The following is a 24833-nucleotide window of genomic DNA, read 5'->3' on the forward strand; positions in this document are numbered from 1 at the left end:
ACTTGCAATGATAATCACAGCGTCGCCCATAATCTCGTTGGGGGACGTCGTAAATCGGCAGGATGGACATAACGGACACCAGAGAGCCCGCCCCCATGGACGATTTAGAGAATTTGCATCCCAAAAGGTACACCTTTATAAAGTATTATATTTGATCTAAAAGGGAACAAAAAACCAACAGGAACCTTGCTAGAATGCAGCCCAGGAGCTGCAGAGGGGGAAACATTTAGGTTTAAAGCAAAATTTCTGATGACAGGTTCACTTTAAAAACCATCATTTCTAACATAATGATCAATTCTGTCATACAGTGTGTCCACCCATATCCTGTCCACCGCCATTAACTTGAAAACCGCGGCAGCTATAGGCTTAGAAGTGGTGTCTAGGTATAGTAAAGTAGCCATGCGCTACGCAATGAAACCACCTATAGCGCCACCTGGTGGAAAACAACGGAGTTAGCATTTTTTTTCTCAAAAACGGAACGAGATAGAGAAAAAAAGTGAATTACAAAGTTGTAGGGCATCATCAATTCAATACGAATCGACACCTTACATACAGAAATGCTATGATATGAAACCCATGACCCCCCATGGGACCTCACAGAAAGAAGTCCAATGGGGTCAGGTCAGGTGAGCATGGAGACCACTCCACACAGCCACCATACCCAATGACTTGTAGGAAGGTCTCCATGAAGTATCGCTTCACGTCCGCAATCTTGTGAGTTTTACACGTTCTAATCATAGCATTTCTGTATTCAAGGTGTCGATTCGTATTGAATTGATGACGCCCTACAACTTTGTAATTCACTTTTTTTTCTCTATCTCGTTCTGTTTTCGAGATAAAAATGCTAACTCCGTTTTTTTCCACCAGGTGGCGCTATAGGTGGTTTCATTGCGTAGTGCATGGCTACTTTACTATACCTAGACACCACTTCTATGCCTATAGCTGCCGCCGTTCTCAAGTTAATGGCGGTGGACAGGATATGGGTGGACACACTGTATATTGAATGTGTATTTTTGCCTTCGACCGTAGATTTTCCAAGTGTATGAATAAAGACTGCACACAATCCGTGTAGAATAATAGCAATTTATAGTGTACTCAATTGGCAAAAAAGCATCATATTATTATTTCCACTATGATCCATGAAGTCCAATGCAAGCCCTTATCCGGTCAGGACTTTACATATTATCAAATCTGGATCAATGTGTGACAAAAACATACAGTCCACAAAGCAAAGTCTGGTGGAAGCCTCTGGCAGTCAAGCATCATGGCCCTTAAAGGGGAACTCCATTATACACATGGCAATAAATATTAGATTTTTGTGTAGGAGCTTCTCGGCTTCTCCGGAGGAAAATGAAAAGATTCGGATAAATGACACAAAGCTTTGTAATATCTTTGGCACAAGAGCAAAAAAAAAGAAAAATCAATCTGGATGTGCGATGAAGTAACAGGAAAATATCCCAGGCCAACACACGGGCGGTTACGGCTAGATAAATTGCACAGGCTGTAAAGCCGAACGGCAGGTTTTGTTCTCTGCCTTTGTGTTCGAAGCTCGAGATCCAGATGTCTTTTTGAGGAGTCTCAGCCAGGAGCCGTCTTCAGGATTTACCATCCTACATTTGCCAGAGAGCGGGAACCTTCCTGTGAAGGGGCCGACCGTCACCGCACGTCACTCCTAGGAGAAAGAACACAACGATACCGGGTTATGCATAGGGATAAATGTCTATCATTCCATCTATAGGCTATCTATTCTGGGAAATGCTGAGATACATAGTATATAGATAGATATGAGACTGATGGATATACAGCATATCACAAAAGTGAGTACACCCCTGACATTTTATTATATCTTTTCCTGGAACAACACTGAAGATCTGACTCTGTGATACAATGTACAGTGTCAGTGTGCAGCTTGTATACCAGTGTAAATATGGTGTCCTCTAAATAAGTCAACACAGCCATTAATGTCTAAACCGCTGGCAACAAAGGTGAGTACACCCGGTAAGTGAAAATGCCCAAATTGTACCCAATTAGCCATTTTCCCTCCCCGGTGTCATGTGACTCATTAGTGTTACAAGGTCTCAGGTGTGAATGGGGGCAGATGTGTTACATTTGGTGTTATCTCTCACACACTCTCTCATACTGGTCACTGGATTCTCAACATGGCTCCTCATGGCAAAGAATTATCTGAGGATCTGACAAAAAAAGAATTGTTGCTCTACATAAAGATGGCCGAGGCTATAATATAAGTGATACATCGTTGGATTCAGGGTCTCTTTTCCTACATCGTCTTGCTTTCAAGATAAGGAAGCAAAAACCTGCTGACAGATTCCCTTTAACGCCATGGTCCCACGAGCGTATACAAAATCTGACTGATTTCTACCCAGTAGAGTAGTGTTATGCAAAAAAAAATTGCAGATCTGCTCTGCCTCGTTGACTAACATCGGTCCAAGTGCAATGTAAGATTTTCTCAGTCCGATTTATACGCTGGTGTGAGTGAGGCCTAAGAGTCACATGTAAGCCCAATTTCTCGCAATATTCATTGTACAATATGCTCTTTGTTTCTCTACATTCTCAGAAATCCCATCACATGGAGAACAAGTAATTTTGAGCCATTACAAGTCACTTGACTAAACTTTCAACTGAAGTCCAGGAGCCTCAATTACTAGTCAAAGTAGAAAGCGGCTACAAGGACCTCCTCTCTAGAGGACCCAGCACGTCCATGCATTACACGGCCAGTCCAGGTACTAGTCAAAGTAGAAAGCGGCTACAAGGACCTCCTCTCTAGAGGACCCAGCACGTCCATGTATTACACGCCCAGTCCAGGTACTAGCCAAAGTAGAAAGCGGCTACAAGGACCTCCTCTCTAGAGGACCCAGCACGTCCATGTATTACACGGCCAGTCCAGGTACTAGTCAAAGTAGAAAGCGGCTACAAGGACCTCCTCTCTAGAGGACCCAGCACGTCCATGTATTACACGGCCAGTCCAGGTACTAGCCAAAGTAGAAAGCGGCTACAAGGACCTCCTCTCTAGAGGACCCAGCACGTCCATGTATTACACGGCCAGTCCAGGTACTAGCCAAAGTAGAAAGCTGCTACAAGGACTTTCTGTGTGGAGGACCCAGCATGTCCATGCATTACAAGACCAGTCCAGGTACTAGTCAAAGTAGAAAGCGGCTCCAAGGACCTCCTCTCTAGAGGACCCAGCACGTCCATGTATTACACGGCCAGTCCAGGTACTAGCCAAAGTAGAAAGCGGCTACAAGGACCTCCTCTCTAGAGGACCCAGCACGTCCATGTATTACACGGCCAGTCCAGGTACTAGCCAAAGTAGAAAGCTGCTACAAGGACTTTCTGTGTGGAGGACCCAGCATGTCCATGCATTACAAGACCAGTCCATGTACTAACCAAAGTAGAAAGCGGCTACAAGGACCTCCTCTCTAGAGGACCCAGCACGTCCATGTATTACACGACCAGTGCAGATACTAGCCAAAGTAGAAAGCGGCTACAAGGACCTCCTCTCTAGAGGACCCAGCACGTCCATGTATTACACGGCCAGTCGAGGTACTAGCCAAAGTAGAAAGCGGCTACAAGGACTTTCTGTGTGGAGGACCCAGCAAGTCCATGCATTACAAGACCAGTCCATGTACTAACCAAAGTAGAAAGGGGCTACAAGGACCTCCTCTCTAGAGGACCCAGCACGTCCATGTATTACACGACCAGTGCAGATACTAGCCAAAGTAGAAACCGGCTACAAGGACCTCCTCTCTAGAGGACCAAGCACGTCCATGTATTACACGACCAGTGCAGATACTAGCCAAAGTAGAAAGCGGCTACAAGGACCTCCTCTCTAGAGGACCCAGCACGTCCATGTATTACACGGCCAGTCGAGGTACTAGCCAAAGTAGAAAGCGGCTACAAGGACTTTCTGTGTGGAGGACCCAGCATGTCCATGCATTACAAGACCAGTCCATGTACTAACCAAAGTAGAAAGCGGCTATAAGGACCTCCTCTCTAGAGGACCCAGCACGTCCATGTATTACACGGCCAGTCCAGATACTAGCCAAAGTAGAAAGCGGCTACAAGGACCTCCTCTCTAGAGGACCCAGCACGTCCATGTATTACACAGCCAGTCCAGGTACTAGCCAAAGTAGAAAGCGGCTACAAGGACCTCCTCTCTAGAGGACCCAGCACGTCCATGTATTACACGGCCAGTCCAGATACTAGCCAAAGTAGAAAGCGGCTACAAGGACCTCCTCTCTAGAGGACCCAGCACGTCCATGTATTACACGGCCAGTCCAGGTACTAGCCAAAGTAGAAAGCGGCTACAAGGACCTCCTCTCTAGAGGACCCAGCACGTCCATGTATTACACGGCCAGTCCAGGTACTAGCCAAAGTAGAAAGCGGCTTCAAGGACCTCCTCTCTAGAGGACCCAGCACATCCATGTATTACACTGCCAGTCCAGATACTAGCCAAAGTAGAAAGCGGCTACAAGGACCTCCTCTCTAGAGGAACCAGCACGTCCATGTATTACACGGCCAGTCCAGATACTAGCCAAAGTAGAAAGCGGCTACAAGGACCTCCTCTCTAGAGGACCCAGCACGTCCATGTATTACACGGCCAGTCCAGGTACTAGCCAAAGTAGAAAGCGGCTACAAGGACCTCCTCTCTAGAGGACCCAGCACGTCCATGTATTACACGGCCAGTCCAGGTACTAGCCAAAGTAGAAAGCTGCTACAAGGGCCTTCTCTCTGGGGGACCCTGCATGTCCATGGATTACACAGCCAGTTCAGCTACTACCCAAAGTATAAAGCAGCTTTAAGGACTTTCTCCCTGGAGAACCCAGCATGTTCATATGACGCCCCTGGACTATCAGGTTGTCACATGGTATTGCACTACCTATCCTCTCGTGCAGTTTTCCATCTCCCTCTTGGTTCTGGGTCCCTATCTAAATAGTGTTGCCTCCAACAGCTAATCAAATCCTAGATACACTCTGTACCACACCCACCAGGCACACCAGTGGACGGCTTGAGTGGAATAGAGTCGCCCACCTGGGTGGGGTCAGGGAGGGGAGGTGAGGAGTGTAGTGAGTTGAGTAGTAGAGAGTGAGGAGTGAGGAACCCCTCGAGCTCTGAGGAGCTCAGAGGAGGTTGGGAGTAGTGGCTCCCAAGAGAAGCTGTCTAGGTTGTAGACGGTGGTCTGGACCTAGAGGAGTCGGACCCCCGGTCGCACGGGATTGTGACAAGGTGCCTGGACCTGTCAAGGAGGACGGCCAGCAGCCTAGCACTATCACTGTTCCGGGACCAAAGGCACGACGGGGTACACGGACCCAAGGTCGGGGAGAAGTTTCAGGCAACCTGACAATTCACCTGAGGAGAACGGAGCTTTTATGATCTGTTCCCACCCGCTCCAGAATCGGGGCATTAGCGCAACGAGGAGGATAGGACTTTCCAACCCAAAACGGTCCAGAAAATCCCAAGCGTGAGCCCTTAGAGCAAGCTCCCACACTTAGCCACAGCGGGGAGCGGGGCTCGGGCCACCACGGAGGAGGCAGGTCACGGATCACGAGGCAACACTATAGGGAACGGTACCCAGACGAGCTCCCCTCAGCGGCAGCGGTACCCCGAGACTTGGTTTACCCAGTTGTCAGCGTCTGCTTATGGACTGAGTGAGTACGAGAGTAACTCCTGCATCCCACACCGAGTCCTGGGGCATCCCCCTACCCGTGGAGGGCTACGACACCTTGCTGCTCCACTTCATCACCCCGGGTACTCCCAACTACCGTACACCACAGGTGGCGTCACGAACTATAACTAAATTCCCCTGTACATACTCCCACTTCATTTGAGTTGTCGCACGACCCCGTATCCTGAGACCCTAGAGCCACAGTGAAGCCGGATCCGAGCAGCTCAGCTGCTTCCACGGGAGTGGCACATCCATGCATTACACGACCAGTCCAGGTACTAGCCAAAGTAGAAAGCAGCTACAAGGACCTTCTCCCTGGAGGACCCAGCACGTCCATGCATTACACGGACAATCCAGGTACTAGTCAAGGTAGAAAGCGGCTACAAGGACCTTCTCTCTGGAGGACCCAGCACGTTCATGCATTACACGGCCAGTCCAGGATCCTCATCTACTAGCCAAAGTAGAAAGTGGCTACAAGGGCCATCTCTCTGGAGGACCTACAATGTCCATGTGGACCGCCCCGGTGTTGGTCGGGCTGCTCGGATCCGGGATAGTGGTGGCTCGAGGGGCCCGGACCCGGGTTGGCGGACACTTTGATCCGTGAAAAGGGGGTAAGTTCATGACGCCACCTGTGGGTTGCGGTAATGGGAGTACCACCGCTGCTGTACGGAGTACCGGGGCAGATGGAGTTAAGCAACCTGATGTTAGTCCCTCCACAGGTAGGGACGGCCCCGGGCTCAGGGATGTTAGTAGTTGTTTGGGAGTGCAGGGTGCAGGGGAATCAGGGTACTCACTGTGGGTAATCGTGGTGCAGGATGAGGATTATAAAGGGCGACACACGCTACAAGTAAACTAAGTCCTCGGTGTGCCACAGTTACTGCAGGGAGCCCGTCCAGGTGTCCGCTCCCACCGGTGTCACTTGATAGTCCAGAGCCCACCTCCGTGCACAATTTAGTTGTCTGTCTGTGGCCTCTCGGCTTGAAGCTGTTAGGGCCCCGCTACCCTTGTAAAGTGTAGCTGTGCTCTTGGGAGCTGGCACTTGGGACTTCAGTAGGCTGCTTTTGGCTGGAAAACCCTGTCCCCCGCGTTGTGCTGATGCCCCCAATCTCTGAGCTCTGTGGAAAGATCCCTGAAGGTCTCCTTTCTCTGCAGGTTAATTGCCAGGACGTTGAATCGGCACCTGACCTATGGTCCTGTACCCCGTCGTGCTCGGTACCGGTCAGTTTATTTTGGGCTTGCTGGTGCAGACAGTACTCCTAGACTATGTCCTTCGCACCCCTTCCAATGTCACTGCCACCGGTCCTCGACTCCTCTGGTCCCGGACCACCGTCTGCGACCCAACCACGGCCTAGCTCTGACAGGTCATGATGTGAGGTGTTGATTAGTATTTGTGGTGCTGTCGGTAGTGACACTGATTTTCTTAGGAACCTGGAACCATGGGGGGGGGGGGGTGTAGACCCTGTACCCTGGGTAAGGATGATGTACTCAGGGGTGCCACACATGCCTTACACGGGCAGTCCAGATACTAGCCAAAGTAGAAAGTGGCTACAAAGAGCTTCTCCCTGGAGGAGCCAGTACGTTCATGCATTACACGTCTAGTCCAGGTACTAGCCAAAGTAGGAAGCATCTACAAAGACCTTCTCTCGTGAGGACCCAGCACAACCATGCATTACACAGCCAGTCCAGGTACTAGCCAAAGTAGAAAATGGCTACAGAAAAGGACCTACTCTCTAGAGCAGGGTTCCCCAACTCCAGTCCTCAAGGCCCACCAACAGGAAATCCCAAAAACCTGCACTGTTGGTGGGCCTTGAGGACTGGAGTTGGGGACCTCTGCTCTAGAGGACCCCGCGTGTTCATGGATTACACGGCCAATCCAAACATACCTATGAGAAGCGTGTAATGCCTAATTTCCCGTGTGGGGGTGCTGCTGGGAAACTGAACACTTCCTGCTGGGATTCCACTAAAATCCAGCACCTTATGGGTATTGCATAGCCCCCTTTATTCCTCGCCATGCCCTCCTTCTCCTTTTGGATTACTGATTATACTCCAATTTTTCAGCGAGAACTGGAAGCAGCTGATAACGTTATCTAAGATTGTGCAGAGGAAGCAAGACATCTGAGATGGGATATGAAGGCCCCGGTGTTGTGTCCTTCTGGGACTGATCCTCCCTCTCCTGCTGTGAGGTGATGCTGGGAGAAGCCGCAGGAGCACACGGCAAAACTTTAAATAGACCAAAAGGCGACGTAAGGAAATCAGAGCCAAAATAAAACCTAAAATATACCTTTCTCCTCAAGGCCAAGTGCAATGGCGGCTTTATTGTGAATTAAAGGGTAACTCTGACAAACCTATTATTTCACAGAAATACAACCAGCACCTATGTACAACATTAACACAGCAGGAGAAAAAAGCAAAAAACACGAACACATAGTTGCACCGTATAATCTACGTTCCCATTTTCTCCTATTTATAGGAGTCACCATTTTCTAGTACTTGAAAAAGCTTTTCTTAAAAGGAATCTGTCACCAAATTTTGCTATCCAACCTGACTGCACCATAATGTAGAGACCGAGACCCTGATTCCAGCGATGTGTCATTTATTGGGCCGCTTGCTGTAGTTTTGATAAAATCGCTGTATGAGCAGATGATAACTACAGGTCTAGTAAACTTGCTTGCTGCCATGTAGTCCCCACCCTAGCCAATGATTGGCAACTTTCTGCCTATGCACAGTGTACACAGAAAGTGGCCAATAAGTAGTGTGGCCAGGATTATACACAGCTCAGCGTTAGAGAATGGCTAGATCTGCAGCGGATAAAACAGTGATTTTATTCAAAACTGCAGCAAACAGTCCAGTAAGTGACATATCGCTGGAGTCACTTTCTCTTCCCCTACACCATGCTTCTCTCAGATGGGGTAGCAATAACCTGCTGGAGATTCACTTTTAATTAAACAGGCCCCTATAGAAAAATCAAACCAGCTTATACACATCACCCAGACTAATGCTGTTCTAACAATGTCCCAGGGTGTCGCCCTAACGACTTTGTCAAGGGTATGATGCTATTTATGCTCTTGACAAAGCCGGGAGGGTGAAACCTTGCGTGGGGCAAAATATGAGACAGTGTTTTATGGAAGAGAGTGAGGGGCTTTGTCTCTGTACAGGAAATGGGGGTGGGGCCTTGTCTTTATACAGGAAGTGGGGTGGGGTTTTGTCTGCAGGTAGTGGGGTGGGGCTTTGTTTTTCTACAGAAAGTGGGGTGGGGCTTTGCGTTTCTACAGGAAGTGAGCATTGGGCTTTATATCTATACAGGAAGCTGGGGTGGGGCTTTATCTCTATTTAGGAAGTGGGGGTGGGGCTTTGTCTCTATACAGGAAGTAAGGGTGAGGCTGTTTCTATACAGGAAGTGGGGGTGGGGCTGTGTTTCTATACATGAAGTGGGGTTGGGGCTGTGTCTATACACGAAGTCCGGGTGGGGCTTTGTCTATATACAGAAATTGGGGGTGGGGCTTTGTTTCTATACAGGAAGTGGAGGTGAGGCTGTGTTTCTATACAGGAAGTGGGGGTGGGGCTATGTCTCTATACATGAAGTGGGGGTGGGGCTATGTCTCTATACAGGAAGTGGGGGTGGGTCTTTGTCTATATACAGAAAATGGGGGTCGGGCTTTGTTTCTATACAGGAAGTGGAGGTGAGGCTGTGTTTCTATACAGGAAGTGGGGGTGGGGCTATGTCTCTATACATGAAGTGGGGGTGGGGCTATGTCTCTATACAGGAAGTGGGGGTGGGTCTTTGTCTATATACAGAAAATGGGGGTCGGGCTTTGTTTTTATACAGGAAGTGGGGGTGGGGCTTTGTTTCTATACAGGAAGTGGGGTGGGGCTTTGTTTCTATACAGGAAGTGGGGGTGGGGCTTTGTTTCTATACAGGAAGTGGGGGTGGGGCTTTGTTTCACTTTCTTGCTACAGGAAGTGGGGGTGGCTTTTTCTCTCTACAGAAAGTGGTGGTTGGGATTTGTCTCTCTACAAGAAGTGGGGTGCGGCTTTGTCTTTCTACAAAAAATGGGGTAGTGGCTTGGTCTCAACTTCTGCTCTATTTTTTTGTCAAACTGCTTACAGGCATAACAGACAGGCAGCTTTCAGTTCAGCACAATGGCAAGAGCCATGCATGATGGGAAGTGCAGCCAAGAAAGTCCCAGCACATATAGTACTGGCAGATAGCAGATACAGGGGAGATGCCCAGTGAAAAAGAGTGAATGGCAAATTACAGGGCATGAGAATTGGGATAGTTTCTGGACAGCAAGATCATGCTTTTCTATAAGTTTTGTGTAAAAGGACTGATGCTCTTGAAATCATACTCTCATTTAATGGAAACCAGGCAGATAGGGGAAATTGTTGGTCACATTTGGCAATGTAGTGTAACCTAAGATTTATCGTGATTGTGATACTAAGCCTGGCACAAAGCAATTGAACCAATAGGGAAGACTTGGAAAGAAAAGTTGAATGAATACAGCTACCCCGTGCATGATCCCCCCAAATATATTTTTCACTATATAGCATTATTAGGTGCAGTACATAATTTTTTTCCCTTTTTTATCCATAATTAATATATCAATTTTTATTGTTAAATTTATTGTGTTGCAAAATGTATTAAAAAATGAAAAAAAAAAAAAAAAATGAGAGAAAAGTGTATTACCAGCAACTACCAGCAGGCGGTGCTGTCTACTATATCTGATTTTCATCAGTTTCTTGAAATCAGTGTCACGGCTGTTTACTGTTTGTAGCTTTAGTAACAGCCTACAGACATATAACCTCAAGCTCCTCGGCTCCAATGAGAAATCTGCAGCAGCATCCCCCTGCCAAGTACCATTTATAATAATGGTGTCTTCTCATATGGCAGACTGCCCTCTGGGGCCCTTTCTTACATCGGGGTAGGGAACAATTTCTCCTTCTGTAACCCCTAAAGTTATGCTGCAAAAGGGTTGGGGATCAGATCGTTCATGTCTGGGGTGGACTTTGCTATAATTTCTGACAATTTCTTGGTTTAAAAAAGGTATAGCAAATTCGTTAGGTCGCAGGCGTCTCTTCCTTTTTTTTTGTTACTTTTCTAAAGGGCGAAAGATTGCAAACTTTTTAACATAATCCTTTTTTTATTGCATGCTCGTGCCACTAGGGGGAGCTATCTGTGTACAGATTTATACAACTAGTAAGAAACTCAGCTGCAGAGTGCTCCATCTAGTGGTGGCTACAGGTACTCAGCTGCAGAGTGCTCCCTCTAGTGGTGGTTACAGGTACTCAGCTGCAAAGTGCTCACTCTAGTGGTGGCTACAGGTACTCAGCTGCAGAGTGCTCCCTCTAGTGGTGGTTACAGGTACTCAGCTGCAGAGTGCTCCATCTAGTGGTGGTTACAGGTACTCAGCTGCAGAGTGCTCCCTCTAGTGGTGGTTACAGGTACTCAGCTGCAAAGTGCTCACTCTAGTGGTGGCTACAGGTACTCAGCTGCAGAGCGCTCACTCTAGTGGTGGTTACAGGTACTCAGCTGCAGAGTGCTCCCTCTAGTGGTGGTCACAGGTACTCAGCTGCAGAGTGCTCACTCTAGTGGTGGTTACAGGTACTCAGCTGCAGAGTGCTCCCTCTAGTGGTGGTTACAGGTACTCAGCTGCAGAGTGCTCCCTCTAGTGGTGGTTACAGGTACTCAGCTGCAGAGTGCTTCCTCTAGTGGTGGTTACAGGTACTCAGCTGCAGAGTGCTTCCTCTAGTGGTGGTTACAGGTACTCAGCTGCAGAGTGCTCCCTCTAGTGGTGGTTACAGGTACTCAGCTGCAGAGTGCTTCCTCTAGTGGTGGCTACAGGTACTCAGCTGCAGAGTGCTCACTCTAGTGGTGGCTACAGGTACTCAGCTGCAGAGTGCTTCCTCTAGTGGTGGCTACAGGTACTCAGCTGCAGAGTGCTCCCTCTAGTGGTGGCTACAGGTACTCAGCTGCAGAGTGCTCCCTCTAGTGGTGGTTACAGGTACTCAGCTGCAGAGTGCTCACTCTAGTGGTGGCTACAGGTACTCAGCTGCAGAGTGCTCACTCTAGTGGTGGTTACAGGTACTCAGCTGCAGAGTGCTCACTCTAGTGGTGGCTACAGGTACTCAGCTGCAGAGTGCTCCCTCTAGTGGTGGTTACAGGTACTCAGCTGCAGAGTGCTCCCTCTAATGGTGGTTACAGGTACTCAGCTGCAGAGTGCTTCCTCTAGTGGTGGCTACAGGTAAAGTTTATGGCAGAAATAAGTGTAGTAGGGTGCCATCTCTCGGCAGGGGGCAGATTAGATTACTCTACTCCTATAGTGTACATATAATGTTTTACATTGTGTCTGTCTAAGGGGCCCTTTGCACACTACGACATCGCAAGCCGATGCTGTGATGTCGAGCGCGATAGTCCCCGCCCCCATCGCAGCTGCGATATCATGGTGATAGCGAACCGCCTGCTTCCTAAGGGGGCGGGTCGTGCGGCGTCACAGCGACGTCACACGGCAGGCGGCCAATAGAAGCGGAGGGGCGGAGATGAGCGGGACGTAAACATCCCGCCCACCTCTTTCCTTCCTCATTGCAGATAGGACGCCGGTAGGAGATGTTCCTGGCTCCTGCGACTTCATACACAGCGATGTGTGCTGCCGCAGGAACGAGGAACAACATCGTACCGTCGCTGCAGCCAAAAAAATGAAAATGACCGACACAACACCGATCATACGATACCGATGCTTTTGCGCTCGGTAACCGCAGTTAAAACGATTTACACACTACGATGTCGAGAGCGACAATGTCGATTTGACCCCATCGACATTGCACCTGCGATGTCGTAGTGTGCAAAGTGCCCCTTAGAGTTGGTGATGCACAATACAGCTATGTAGCAGAACTGAAGCAGTGTAGCGGTCAGCGCCATCTAGCAGCCAACAGATTAAAGTGTTTTTATTGCCAGGATTGGAAGAGTGTCAGAGAGCAGAGGGTTGGTTAGTGAGACAAACCAGAAGAGAGTTCTGCAGAGAGGTTCCAGGTGTGTCTTGGAAATTGGGCCTGTCAGGGAACTGGGAAGTATCCTCCGTTGTGTACGGAGCCTACGGCTCACCTCGGGACGGACATAGTGTAGCCGTCCATGGCAGCAATTGGACAAGGGAAGCTGCGGATATAAAAAACACAGCGGCCGCCCAATAGAAGCGGAGGGACGGAGATGAGCGGGACGTAAACATCCTGCCCACCTCCTTCCTTCCGCATTGCCGGCGGCCACAGGTAAAAGCTCTAGTTCATCGTTCCGGGGTGTCACAAGGAGCGATGTGTGCTGCCTCAGGAAAGACGAACAACCGGACGCTCAATTTTTTAAAAATGAGCGACGTGTCAACGATGAACGAGAAGGTGAGTATTTCTGCTCGATCACCGTTGCACGTAGCTGTCACACGCTACGATATCACTAACGATGCAGGATGTGCGTCACTAACGACGTGACCCCGCCGACATCTCGTTAGATATATTGTAGTGTGTAAAGCCAGCTTTAGACTCAGCTGCTGGAAGGCTAATCTACAGGGCTAAGCAAAAGAAGTACCCCAGAGAACAGCGGCAACAGAACAGGATAGAAATGGCCATGTCTGTGCAAGAAGGTTGGAGAATGAATAAACCAGTTCATGTTGCGTTGTAAAGAGACTGTGTGATGTGTTGGCCTTTCATGTCTACGATGGTGACTGGCTGCAGGAAGGTGGAAGCACCCCTGAAGACTGAAGTAGGTTCCGCACCCCCCCGTCCAGACTGGATCACACACAAAGGTTCAGTCTGGTGAAGTACAGCGGAGCCTTGTCGTTGATCCGTTGGTTCCCCTCTACTGTTACATGGTTAATGATAGATTAAGAAGAAATATTTTGATTGATTCTTAGGGGTACTTTGCACACTACGACATCGCAGGTGCGATGTCGGAGGGGTCATGTCGAAAGTGACGCACTTCCGGCGTCGCACTCGACATCGTAGTGTGTAAATCCTAGATGATACGATTAACGATCGCAAAATCGTCGTAATCGTATCATCGGTGTAGTGTCTGGGAATTCCATAATTACGCGACTGCAACAGGTACGATGTTGTTTCTCGTTCTGCGGCAGCAAACATCGCTGTGTGTGAAGCCGCAGGAGCGAGGAACACCTCCTACCTGCGTCCTGCAGCTCACGCCGGCTATGCGGAAGGACAGAGGTGGGCGGGATGTTTACTCCCGCTCATCTCCGCCCCTCCGCTTCTATTGGCCGCCTGCTGTGTGACGTCGCTATGACGCCGCACGACCCACCCCCTTAATAAGGAGGCGGGTCACCGGCCAGATCGACGTCGCAAGGCAGGTGAGTGCATGTGAAGCTGCCGTAGCGATAATGTTCGCTACGGCAGCTATCACAAGATATCGCTGCTGCGACGGGGACTATCGTGCTCAGCATCGCAAGCATCGGCTTGCGATGTCGTTGTGTGCAAAGTGCCCCTTAGAATTAAAAACCAGATGACTTGTGGTTTAATTGCTGGGACCACCAGCGACCTGACAACAGGGGTCTTAATGCTGCTTTACAAGCAGCGACATCGCTAGTGATAGCACCCGCACCCGGCAAATCACCATCCGTGGCGCACAAAATCGGTAGTGCACGTCACACGTACTTACCTCCCTAACGACGTCGCTGTGGCCGGCAAACAATCACTTTTTTAAGGGGCCGGTTCGTTCGGCGTCACAGAGACGTCACACAGCAGGCGTCCAATAGAAGCGGAGGGGCGGAGAGCAGCCGCATGAACGTCACTCCCACCTCGTTGCCGGAGGACGCAGGAACGCTGTTGTTCGTTGTTCCCGGGGTGTCACACGTAGCGATGTGTGCTGCCTCAGGAACAACGAACAACCTGCGTCCAGAACAAAGAACGATATTTGGGAAATGGACCACGTGTCAACAATCAACGATTTTGTGAGTATTTGGGATCGTTAGCGATCGCTCGTACGTGGCACACGCAACGACGTCGGTAACGAGGCCGGATATGCGTTATGAATTCCATGACCCCAGCGACATCTCGTTAGCGATGTCGTTGCGTGTAATGGGGCCTTTAGGCGGGCTTTGCACGCTGCGACATCGGTAACAATGTGTTACCGATGCTGCAGCGATAGTCCCGCCCCCGTCGCACGTTCGATATGTAGTGAAAGCTGCCGTAGCGATTATTATCGCTACGGCAACTTTACACGCACATACCTGCCGTGCGATGTCCCTCTGGCCGGCGACCCGCCTCCTTCCTTAGGGGGCGGGTCGTGCGGCATCACAGTGACGTCACACGGCAGGCGGCCAATTGAAGCGGAGGGGCGGAGATGAGCAGGATGTAAACATCCCGCCCACCTCCGTCCTTCTCATTGCAGCCGGCGGCAGGTAAGTTGATGTTCCTCGCTCCTGCGGCTTCATACACAGCGATGTGTGCTGCCGCAGGAGCGAGGAACAACATCGCACCTGTCGCTGCACCGGCATTATGGAAATGTCGGAGGCTGCAGCGATGATACGATAACGACGCTTTTGCGCTCGTTCATCGTATCAAAAAGGATTTGCACGTTGCGATATCGACTGCGATGCCGGATGTGCGTCACTTTCGATTTGACCCCACCGACATTGCACGTGCAATGTCGCAACGTGCAAAGCCGCCCTTAGAGTCCTCTATGAATGGAGCGCTTTCAACAAATCGATTCTAAATAAATCAATTTTGCAAGGAATTTCTCAGGAAAATTCAGTTTCCGCCATATTAAAATATTTCGAAATTCGATGAGCTTGAATCCAGCAAAATCTTTCATGACAATTGGGACAGTTTAGATTTATCCAGACCGAGTCACATCTGTGTGAGCGAGTCTGTCCAAAATCGAATTTCGAGATTTCTGTTCTTGTTTGTTTCCTATATACAGAACATGTCACCGCTGTGTCTCCACGTCTGTATCCCCCGCTCCGTCCTGCCATTTTTCATCCCCGTCATCATTCGAGATCCTACACGTCTGTCTGCCTCATTTGGCACTGTCTGTCGGAGCGTCAGCCCGGTCTTGAGGGAGGTATACACAATATTTGGATTGTCAACCAGCGCCACGAGTGACAGCTCGTCTCAATGGTGCCAATTTGTAGACAGCTGCATCTGTTTTGTGTTCGGGCAGCTGAGTCCTGGAGACGGCAGTCGCAGGCCAGCAGCTTTCCAGCTGCCAGAGATCCGCAGGTTGATCATCTCTGCCCCCCGGCAATATATATTATATATTGTAGCGTGTACTAATTATTAAAGGGGTTTAAAAATCTCATTGTCATTTATCTGATTACCGGATCTTTGCGACTTTTTTTGTGAGCACATAGCCCACCAAAAAAAAAAAAAACACAGACGTAAAAATACTGGACAGAACAGAAAACCAGATTGAAATATTTTACCCGCTTAGAACCAGGTACATTTTTGTTTGCAGTTTTAAGCCCTGTGCGCATGGTGCAGTTTTTAGTGCAGTTTGTTGCCTAAATCTCCATTTCTATCCTTCTCTCAGCAAAGTTAATGAGAAGCCTGAAGTCCTCTGCGCATGTTGCTTCTTCTTTCCTTGCAGTTTTGGGTGCAGAAAAACAGAAGCAGTATGTGGCTGCGTTTTTTTTGACGCTGCGTTTTTGGCCGCTAAAAACGCACAAAAACGCACCCGCATGCGTTTTTGCCGCGATTTGGTGCATTTTTGGCTGCGTTTTTTATCTCCTCGTTTTTCTGCGTTTTTCCAATGCATTGCATGGGGGGAAAATGCAGAAAAACGCAGGAAAGAATTGACGTCCATTTTTTTTTTAAGCTCAAAAACGCAGCTTAAAAAAAAAAGTTGTGTGGAAGCAAAGTCATGCAGTTTTAAGGCCAAAAAAGCACCCGAGAAACGTGCAAAAACGCCGCGAAAAACGCACTGTGTGCACATAGCCTTAAGCCCTGTGCGCATGGTGCAGTTTTTGGTGCAGTTTGTTGCCCAAATCTGCATGTTTCTCCTTCTCCCAGCAAAGTTAATGAGAATCCTGAAGTCCTGTGCGCACGTTGCTTCTTCTTTCCTTGCAGTTTTGGGTGCAGAAAAACAGAAGCAGCATGTCAATTGTTGGTGCGTTCTTTTCCTGAGTTTTTTAACCCTTAAGGCTGCTTTACACACTTCAATAGATCTTTCAATCCGTCGTCGGGGTCAAGTTGTAAGTGACGCACATCCTGCATCGTTCGTGACGTATTTGCGTGTGAAACCTACATGCGATCGATATTGAACGAAAATACGGTGATCGCATACACGTCGTTTATTCCTCATACATTGGACGTTTGGTAGTACGAAACTAGTCAATTGTAACGTGTGACATCCATCATACGATTTCTGTGTCTGATGCTATGTGCGCAGGTGTGCGCTCTGCACCGCAGCTTAACAAAGGTCTGCTTCAGAGCGCAGCTGAAAAGCTGCGTTCTTAAGCGCCTCACAATGTCTGTCATTCACTAATCTCTGTCAGTCGGTCACTATCTCTGTCCCTCACTCTCTGTCCATGTCAGTCTATCCCTCTTACCCCCCCTCTCATATACTCACCGATCCCCGATCACCGGCGCGGCGCTGCACGGCGTTCACACTGCTCCGGCGGCTTTTACTGTTTTGAAAAAGCCGGCCGCCCATTAAACAATCTCGTATTCCCTGCTTACCCCGCCCACTGGCGCCTATGATTGGTTGCAGTGAGACACGCCCCCACGCTGAGTGATAGGTGTCACACTGCACCCAATCACAGCAGCCGGTGGGCGTGTCTTACTGTGTAGTGAAATAAATAATTAAATAATTAAAAAAAAACGGCGTGCGGTCCCCCCCAATTTTAAAACCAGCCAGATAAAGCCATACGGCTGAAGGCTGGTATTCTCAGGATGGGGAGCTCCACGTTATGGGGAGCCCCCCAGCCTAACAATATCAGCCAACAGCCGCCCAGAATTGCCGCATACATTATATGCGACAGTTCTGGGACAGTACCCGGCTCTTCCCGATTTGCCCTGGTGCGTTGGCAAATCGGGGTAATAAGGAGTTATTGGCAGCCCATAGCTGCCACTAAATCCTAGATTAATCATGTCAGGCGTCTATGAGACACCCTCCATGATTAATCTGTAAATTACAGTAAATAAACACACACACCCGAAAAAATCCTTTATTGGAAATAAAAAACACACACACATTCCCTGGTTCACCACTTTAATCAGCCCCAAAAAGCCCTCCATGTCCGGCGTAATCCAGGATGATCCAGCGTCGCATCCAGCGCTGCTGCATGGAGGTGACCGGAGCTGCAGCACACACAGCCGCTCCGGTCACCTCCACACAGCAAATGAAGACAGCCGCGCGATCAGCTGAGCTGTCACTGAGGTTACCCGCGGCCACCGCTGCATCCACCGCTGGATCCAGTGACAGCGGGTAACCTCAGTGACAGCTCAGCTGATCGCGCGGCTGTCTTCATTTGCTGTGTGGAGGTGACCGGAGCGGCTGTGTCTGCTGCAGCTCCGGTCACCTCCATGCAGCAGCGCTGGATGCGACGCTGCATCATCCTGGAGTACGCCGGACATGGAGGGCTTTTTCGGGGCTGATTAAAGTGGTGAACCAGGGTATATGTGTGTGTTTTTTATTTCCAATAAAGGATTTTTCGGGTGTGTGTGTTTATTTACTGTAATTTACAGATTAATCATGGAAGGTGTCTCATAGACGCCTGACATGATTAATCTAGGACTTATTGGCAGCTATGGGCTGCCAATAACTCCTTATTACCCCGATTTGCCAACGCACCAGGGCAAATCGGGAAGAGCCGGGTACTGTCCCAGAACTGTCGCATATAATGTATGCGGCAATTCTGGGCGGCTGTTGGCTGATATTGTTAGGCTGGGGGGCTCCCCATAACGTGGAGCTCCCCATCCTGAGAATACCAGCCTTCAGCCGTATGGCTTTATCTGGCTGGTTTTAAAATAGGGGGGGACCGCACGCCGTTTTTTTTAATTATTTAATTATTTATTTCACTACACAGTATAGACACGCCCACCGGCTGCTGTGATTGGGTGCAGTGTGACACCTGTCACTCAGCGTGGGGGCGTGTCTTACTGTAACCAATCATAGGCGCCGGTGGGCGGGGAAAGCAGGGAATACGAGATTGTTTAATGGGCGGCCGGCTTTTTCAAAACAGTAAAAGCCGCCGGATCAGTGTGAATGCCGTGCAGCGCCGGGGATCGGGGATCGGTGAGTATATGAGAGAGGGCTGCTCAATTCAGTTACTCAGGAGTTTAGCAGTCACCGGTGAGTCCTTCACTGGTGACCGCTAATCAGGAAGCGACACAGACAGAGCCGCAGCATCACAATGAAGTCGGGTGAAGTTCACCCGAGTTCATTCTGACAGTGCGGCTCTGTCTGTGTCTGCTGTCATCTGCCATTCACCTCTGCTACATGGCTGTCTGTGTCTGCTGTCAGCGGCCATGTAGCAGAGCTGAATGGCAGATGACATAGTAAAAACGCATCCCTACACATTACACACGCTTGGCAAGTCAATAAATAAAAAAAAAAAAAGGATGCCCAATGCATACATCACAGAACACATGATCTAAAGGATCGCACCCAAAATTGATCAATTTAACATAGACTACTAACGCACGTGTGACAGCAAATGAACGACCTACGTGCAATCTCATTCAATCGCATATGCGCCCTGGGCGTGTCACATCGCATACGAGATCGCACACCTAATTGTAAGGTGTAAAGCTGGCTTTACAGCCAATGATTTCACTAAAAAAAGCATGCGTTTTTGGTGCGTTTTTGCCTACGTTTTATCACCTTTCCAGCCAATGATTTCACTAAAAAAAATGCATTTTTCAGCCACAAGGTGCAGAAAATTTCTGCAACGAAAAACTCAGCGCGTGCACATAGCCTACGAACATTTTGTTTCTCATTCGGTTATTCAAATAATGTTTCCCCCTTTTTGTGAGATGTTTTATTTTTAAGCAGGGAGAAAATGTAAAAAAAAAAAAAACCCCATGAAATTTGTGTCTGTTTTTCCCCTCTTTTGGATTTTTTTTAAGACCATAAAAGGGCCACTACAGTTCATTTTAACTTATTTTTTACCTTTCTGTAACAATATTTAATTGTATTTATATATCCGACTGAGATTTCTTTTTTCATGGGGGGGGGGTGTAAAGTTGATAGCAGCTGTTTGGACTGGCAGCAGATTTCTTCTCTTTTAATTTTTAATTATTTTTTTGTTCTTGCCTTGTCTTTTATTAGGTTTTTTATTTATTTCACACATTGTACCCCCTCGTAAGGTCATATTTAAAGGGAACCTGTCAGGTGTAATATGCAGTAAGAAGCACAAGCAGTTCTGGGTGCATAATGCTAATCCCTGCCTAACCGTCCCTGTATACACTGGCATAGATAAAGAGATCTTTAGAAAATGTATTTCTAACAATCCTTTATGATATGCTAATGAGCAAGGGGACTAGTCCCAAGGGCATTATATCCCCCAACTAGCCACACTCTTAGCATGGTAGCACACCAACAGGGGCATACTAACATGCTACTCAATTCAGCATCACCAGTGATGACACACGTACCTGTGTCCGCTGTGACCGATCTTCTAAATGCCCCGGCACTTCCGGTCATGCACTGTATGAAGCCGGGTGTATGCGTCGCGGCTTCAGAAAGGTCTAGTTCGCATGACCGGAAGTGCCGGGGCATTCAGAAGATCGGTCACAGCGGACACAGGTACGTGTGTCACCACTGGTGATGCTGAATTCAGTAGCATGTTAGTATGCCCCTGTGGGTGTGCTACCATGCTAAGAGGGAGGCTAGTCAGGGAATATAATTAGAATGCCCTTGGGACTAGTCCCTGCGCTCATTAGCATAAGATAAAAGATCTTTAGAAATACTTTTTCTAAAGATCTCTTTATCTATGCTAGTGTATACAGGGACAGTTAGGCAGGGATTAGCACCCAGAACTGCTTGTGGTCCTGCCTGCATATTGCACCTGACAGGTTGCCTTTAAGTATGTTTTTATTGCTGATTTCCCCTGTAACTGGATGGGTCTATTTCCATAGTTACAAGGGAAATTCTGCCTCCTGGTTGAACTGCTGAGCTGATCTGGATCTGCGATTACATGATTACTAGGACAGGAGGAGGAAGCACTAAATAATACAGTGATCAGGAAGGCAGAGATAGTAATAAACCACTTCTGTCTTCTCGGTAGGGAGCCCAGTCATCTCCCCACTTCTACAGCTGCATGATCACCCTATAGCTGCTAACTTTTGTAATGACGTTCTCCAATGTCTCTACAGAGTCAAATACAGACAATTTAAGGCATTGAGTGGAACATAGGTAGTTGAAAAAACGTTGTTTTACCATACATCAAATTTTTATGCATATATAAACTTGAATATTAAATAAATAATCTGAAATATAAATGTTAAACATATTTTCTGAACGATAATTAACAGGTGGCACAGATGATGTGAAAATAATGAAGTCCGGGATATTCACCTCCTTCAAACCCCTAGGATTTAGGGCAGTCAACTCTGACGGTCTGAAATGGGACAGGAAATGATGACGTCAAATTCTTCGGTCACCTGACCCCTGAGCCCTTTGATTGGCTGCAGCAGTCAGATGACCGAGACAGTGCATCAGCAGATGTGCCTCCAACATGGAAAAAAATGAAATAAATACATATTTTGGGTTCAAATTTGACAGGTTCTAAAGTAATAGCAAAATGGTACTAAAGTTTACAAAGGGACTTATCTCCAAGAGGACACGTGTGTGGTATGCTATGGACACTAGACCTGAGGATTTATCTCCAAGAGAACACGTGTGTGGTATGCTACAGACTCTAGACCTGAGGACTTATCTCCAAGAGAACACGTGTGTAGTATGCTACAGACTCTAGACCTGAGGACTTATCTCCAAGAGAACACGTGTGTGGTATGCTACAGACTCTAGACCTGAGGACTTATCTCCAAGAGAACACGTGTGTGGTATGATACAGACTCTAGACCTGAGGACTTATCTCCAAGAGAACACATGTGCGGTATGCTACAGACTCTAGACCTGAGGACTTATCTCCAAGAGGACACGTGTGTGGTATGCTACAGACTCTAGTCCTGAGGACTTATCTCCAAGAGAACACATGTGTGGTATGCTATGGACTCTAGACCTGAGGACTTATCTTCAAGAGGACACGTTTGTGGTATGCTGCGGACTCTAGACCTGAGGATTTATCTCCAAGAGGACACGTGTGTGGTATGCTACAGACTCTAGACCTGAGGATTTATCTCCAAGAGGACACATGTGTGGTATGCTACAGACTCTAGACCTGAGGATTTATCTCCAAGAGGACACGTGTGTGGTATGCTACAGACGCTAGACCTGAGTACTTATCTCCAAGAGGACACGTGTGTGGTTTTCTACAGACTCTAGACCTGATTATTCTGTTTTTAGTGATATGGGCAAAATGTAATTGTTATGACCTCAACCCTAACACGCTCATGGGGATCGTGAAACCAAGGGAGATGTAAAACCCCGAAATCCACACGTCCTGAAACAAGCTAGTACTTGCCTTAGTCCTGACCCTGATTTGTCCCTGCCTGACAGCAGAGGTGGGCACCCTAAGATCACACAATGGTGCCCCCACTCGTCGTCGGATGACCCTGACACGGGGCTAGGAATGTACAAATAGTTGTACAGGAATGATGGAATAAAAGAAACTAAAAAGAATAACAGAATACGAGGAAACTCTCCCAAACTTAAATGAAACAAAATAGGAGATAACTGGGGAGGGATTCCCACAAACTGCAGGGCATAGCCATAGCAATGTTTCAGTAAGAAAACTTCAACCGAGGAGCTGGGACTCCAGACAACCATTCATCCAGAAATACAGCCAGCAATGAGGCATGTGAGTGGCATTTGAGTAGTAAGAATAAATAGCCCCTCCCAAAATGTGATTGGGCAAACCAACCGAGAAAGTGCACACACCCCAAAATGTGATTGGGCAAACCAACCGAGAAAGTGCACACACCTGAATAGAACTGGGACAGAAAGGCAGATGATAAGATAGAAAGACAAGAGATCCTTCTGCAGTTGAACCAGCACAAAACAGGCTGTGGTTTAATGAAGACAGAAACTGACCAACAACCAGAGATCACTGGTTAGAATCATGGAGTAGAACCATGACAGTAATGATTTTTTACACAATGATATACTGGTAAGAGATGAAAACTGTACAACCGTGATTTCTTACACCCTATTTACCTTGCGAAATCTCATTAAAAGTGCATTATTAATTAGATTTTGTATATATGAGTTTCTGTCTTCACATATATATCACTCGCAGTGAAACTTACATTGCCCAGTAAACATAACCCTTCATCTATATCGGCAGCTATGACTCTTAAGCGGGCTTTACACGAGACGATAGATGTGATGTGTCGTTGGGGTCACGGTTTTCGTGACGCACATCCGGCATACCGCACGACGTCTCGTGTGACACCTCCTAGCGACGCAGTATCGCTCACAAATCGTGAGTCGTGTACTCGTCGCTAGGTTTCATAAAATTGTTTAATTAAAATGGCGGCGGTTGTTCATCGTTTCTGTGGGATCACACGTTGCTCCGTGTGACACCACGGGAACGATGAACAGCAGCTTTACCTGCGTCCCGCGGCACCCGACGGCTTAATGGAAGGAAGGAGGTGGGCGGGATGTTTACATCCCGGGCATCTCCGCCCCTCCGCTTCTATTGGCCGGGTGCCGTGTGACGTCGCTGTGACGCCGAACGTCCCTCCCACTCCAGGAAGTGGACGTTCGTCGCCCACAGCGAGGTCGTCCGGAGGGTAAGTACGTGTGACGGGGGTTAAACGAGTTTGTGCGCCACGGGCAACTAATTGCCCGTGACGCAAAAACGACGGGGGCGGGTACGATCGATTGTGCTATCGCACAATCTATCGTCTCGTGTAAAGCAGGCCTTAGACCTCAATCTGATGCTTGATGGTCTTCATGTGAAACATCGCCCATTGTTGGACTCACCTGAGATTCCACTAAATCTTAGTTGTGAATGGACCAAGGAATGCTGAAGTAAACCACCAAGAACCTCAGAACCTAAATGGTAGAACTCTGAGCTATAGTATCTCTCTACTCAGTTCCTGAAGACCTCTGAACTTATTTACTGATGACCACTATAATCAGAAAATGTGCACGGATCCCAGATACTAACCTTTGATCTCAACTACCAAAGAAACCAAAGGTCGATTACTGGGAAAGGACAAATGATGAATGAACTCATCTACTGTGGACCACTGAACGCACCTACCAAAAAAGTCAGCTACTGACAACCTCTCAGCTCAGCTAGGAAATACTAAGCTCATGTCATCAACCCTTGAACTCAGCTACTGAGGATTTCTGAACTTATCTACTAAGGTCCCAGGAATTGAATTACTGTGAACCTTTGAGGTCTCCTACAAAGGCCTAAAACCAATTATGGTACACTTCTAAACTGTAAATTTTAGTCAGCTGCTGAAGACCTGAACCAAATTGTGCTAGAGTTATCTGAACTCTAGGACCCCTTTAGTTACTGATGACCGCTGAGCTCAGCTATGGACTACTGAGCTTGGGTCCTTAAACAGTGAATTCAACTTAGGATACTTACTACCTCTAACCTTATCTACTAAGGACACCTAAACCCAACTACTGTGGAGCTATAAGCTCACAAACCAAGAACCCATGAACTAAAATATGCTCTGAACTAAGGGACTTTTTTAAGTCAGCTAGTGAAGATCTCTGAGCTCATCTATGGTCTACTGAACTGTGGTCCTCACTCATTGAATTCAGCTCTGAGGACCTCTGAACCTATCTAAGGACACCGGAAACCAACTACGATGGAGCTATGAGCTCACATACCAAGAACCACTGAACCAAACTACGTTAGACCTCCCTTAACTCTAGGACCCCTTTACTTGGCTACTGAAGACCTCTGAACCCATCTACTAAGGACTTCTAAAGCCATCTATTGTAGACCTTTGAGATCAGCTAGATATCATGTCCTTTGAACTCAGCAACCAAAGCTCAGCTACTGAAGACCCTTGACCTCTTGGGTTCTGAGGCCTACTGAGTTGTGCTGGGAAGGACCCTTGAGCTCTG

At 48.0% G+C, this 24833-nt stretch overlaps 1 protein-coding gene across 1 annotated transcript in view; it reads right to left on the reverse strand.

Annotated features, from left to right (window-relative positions):
* Positions 1-1069: 1069 nt before the first annotated feature.
* ATOH8 (atonal bHLH transcription factor 8) overlaps positions 1070-24833 on the reverse strand; it is a 100483-nt gene continuing 76719 nt past the window's right edge. Inside the window, exon 3 of the mRNA XM_075332681.1 lies at positions 1070-1672. Within this exon, the coding sequence (XP_075188796.1) occupies positions 1667-1672 (6 nt within the window). The 3' untranslated portion in view covers positions 1070-1666. The remainder of the gene's footprint in view (positions 1673-24833) is intronic.

The sequence above is a fragment of the Anomaloglossus baeobatrachus genome, chromosome 1, assembly GCF_048569485.1.
Source record: "Anomaloglossus baeobatrachus isolate aAnoBae1 chromosome 1, aAnoBae1.hap1, whole genome shotgun sequence".
In the NCBI taxonomy this organism is placed as follows: domain Eukaryota; kingdom Metazoa; phylum Chordata; class Amphibia; order Anura; family Aromobatidae; genus Anomaloglossus; species Anomaloglossus baeobatrachus.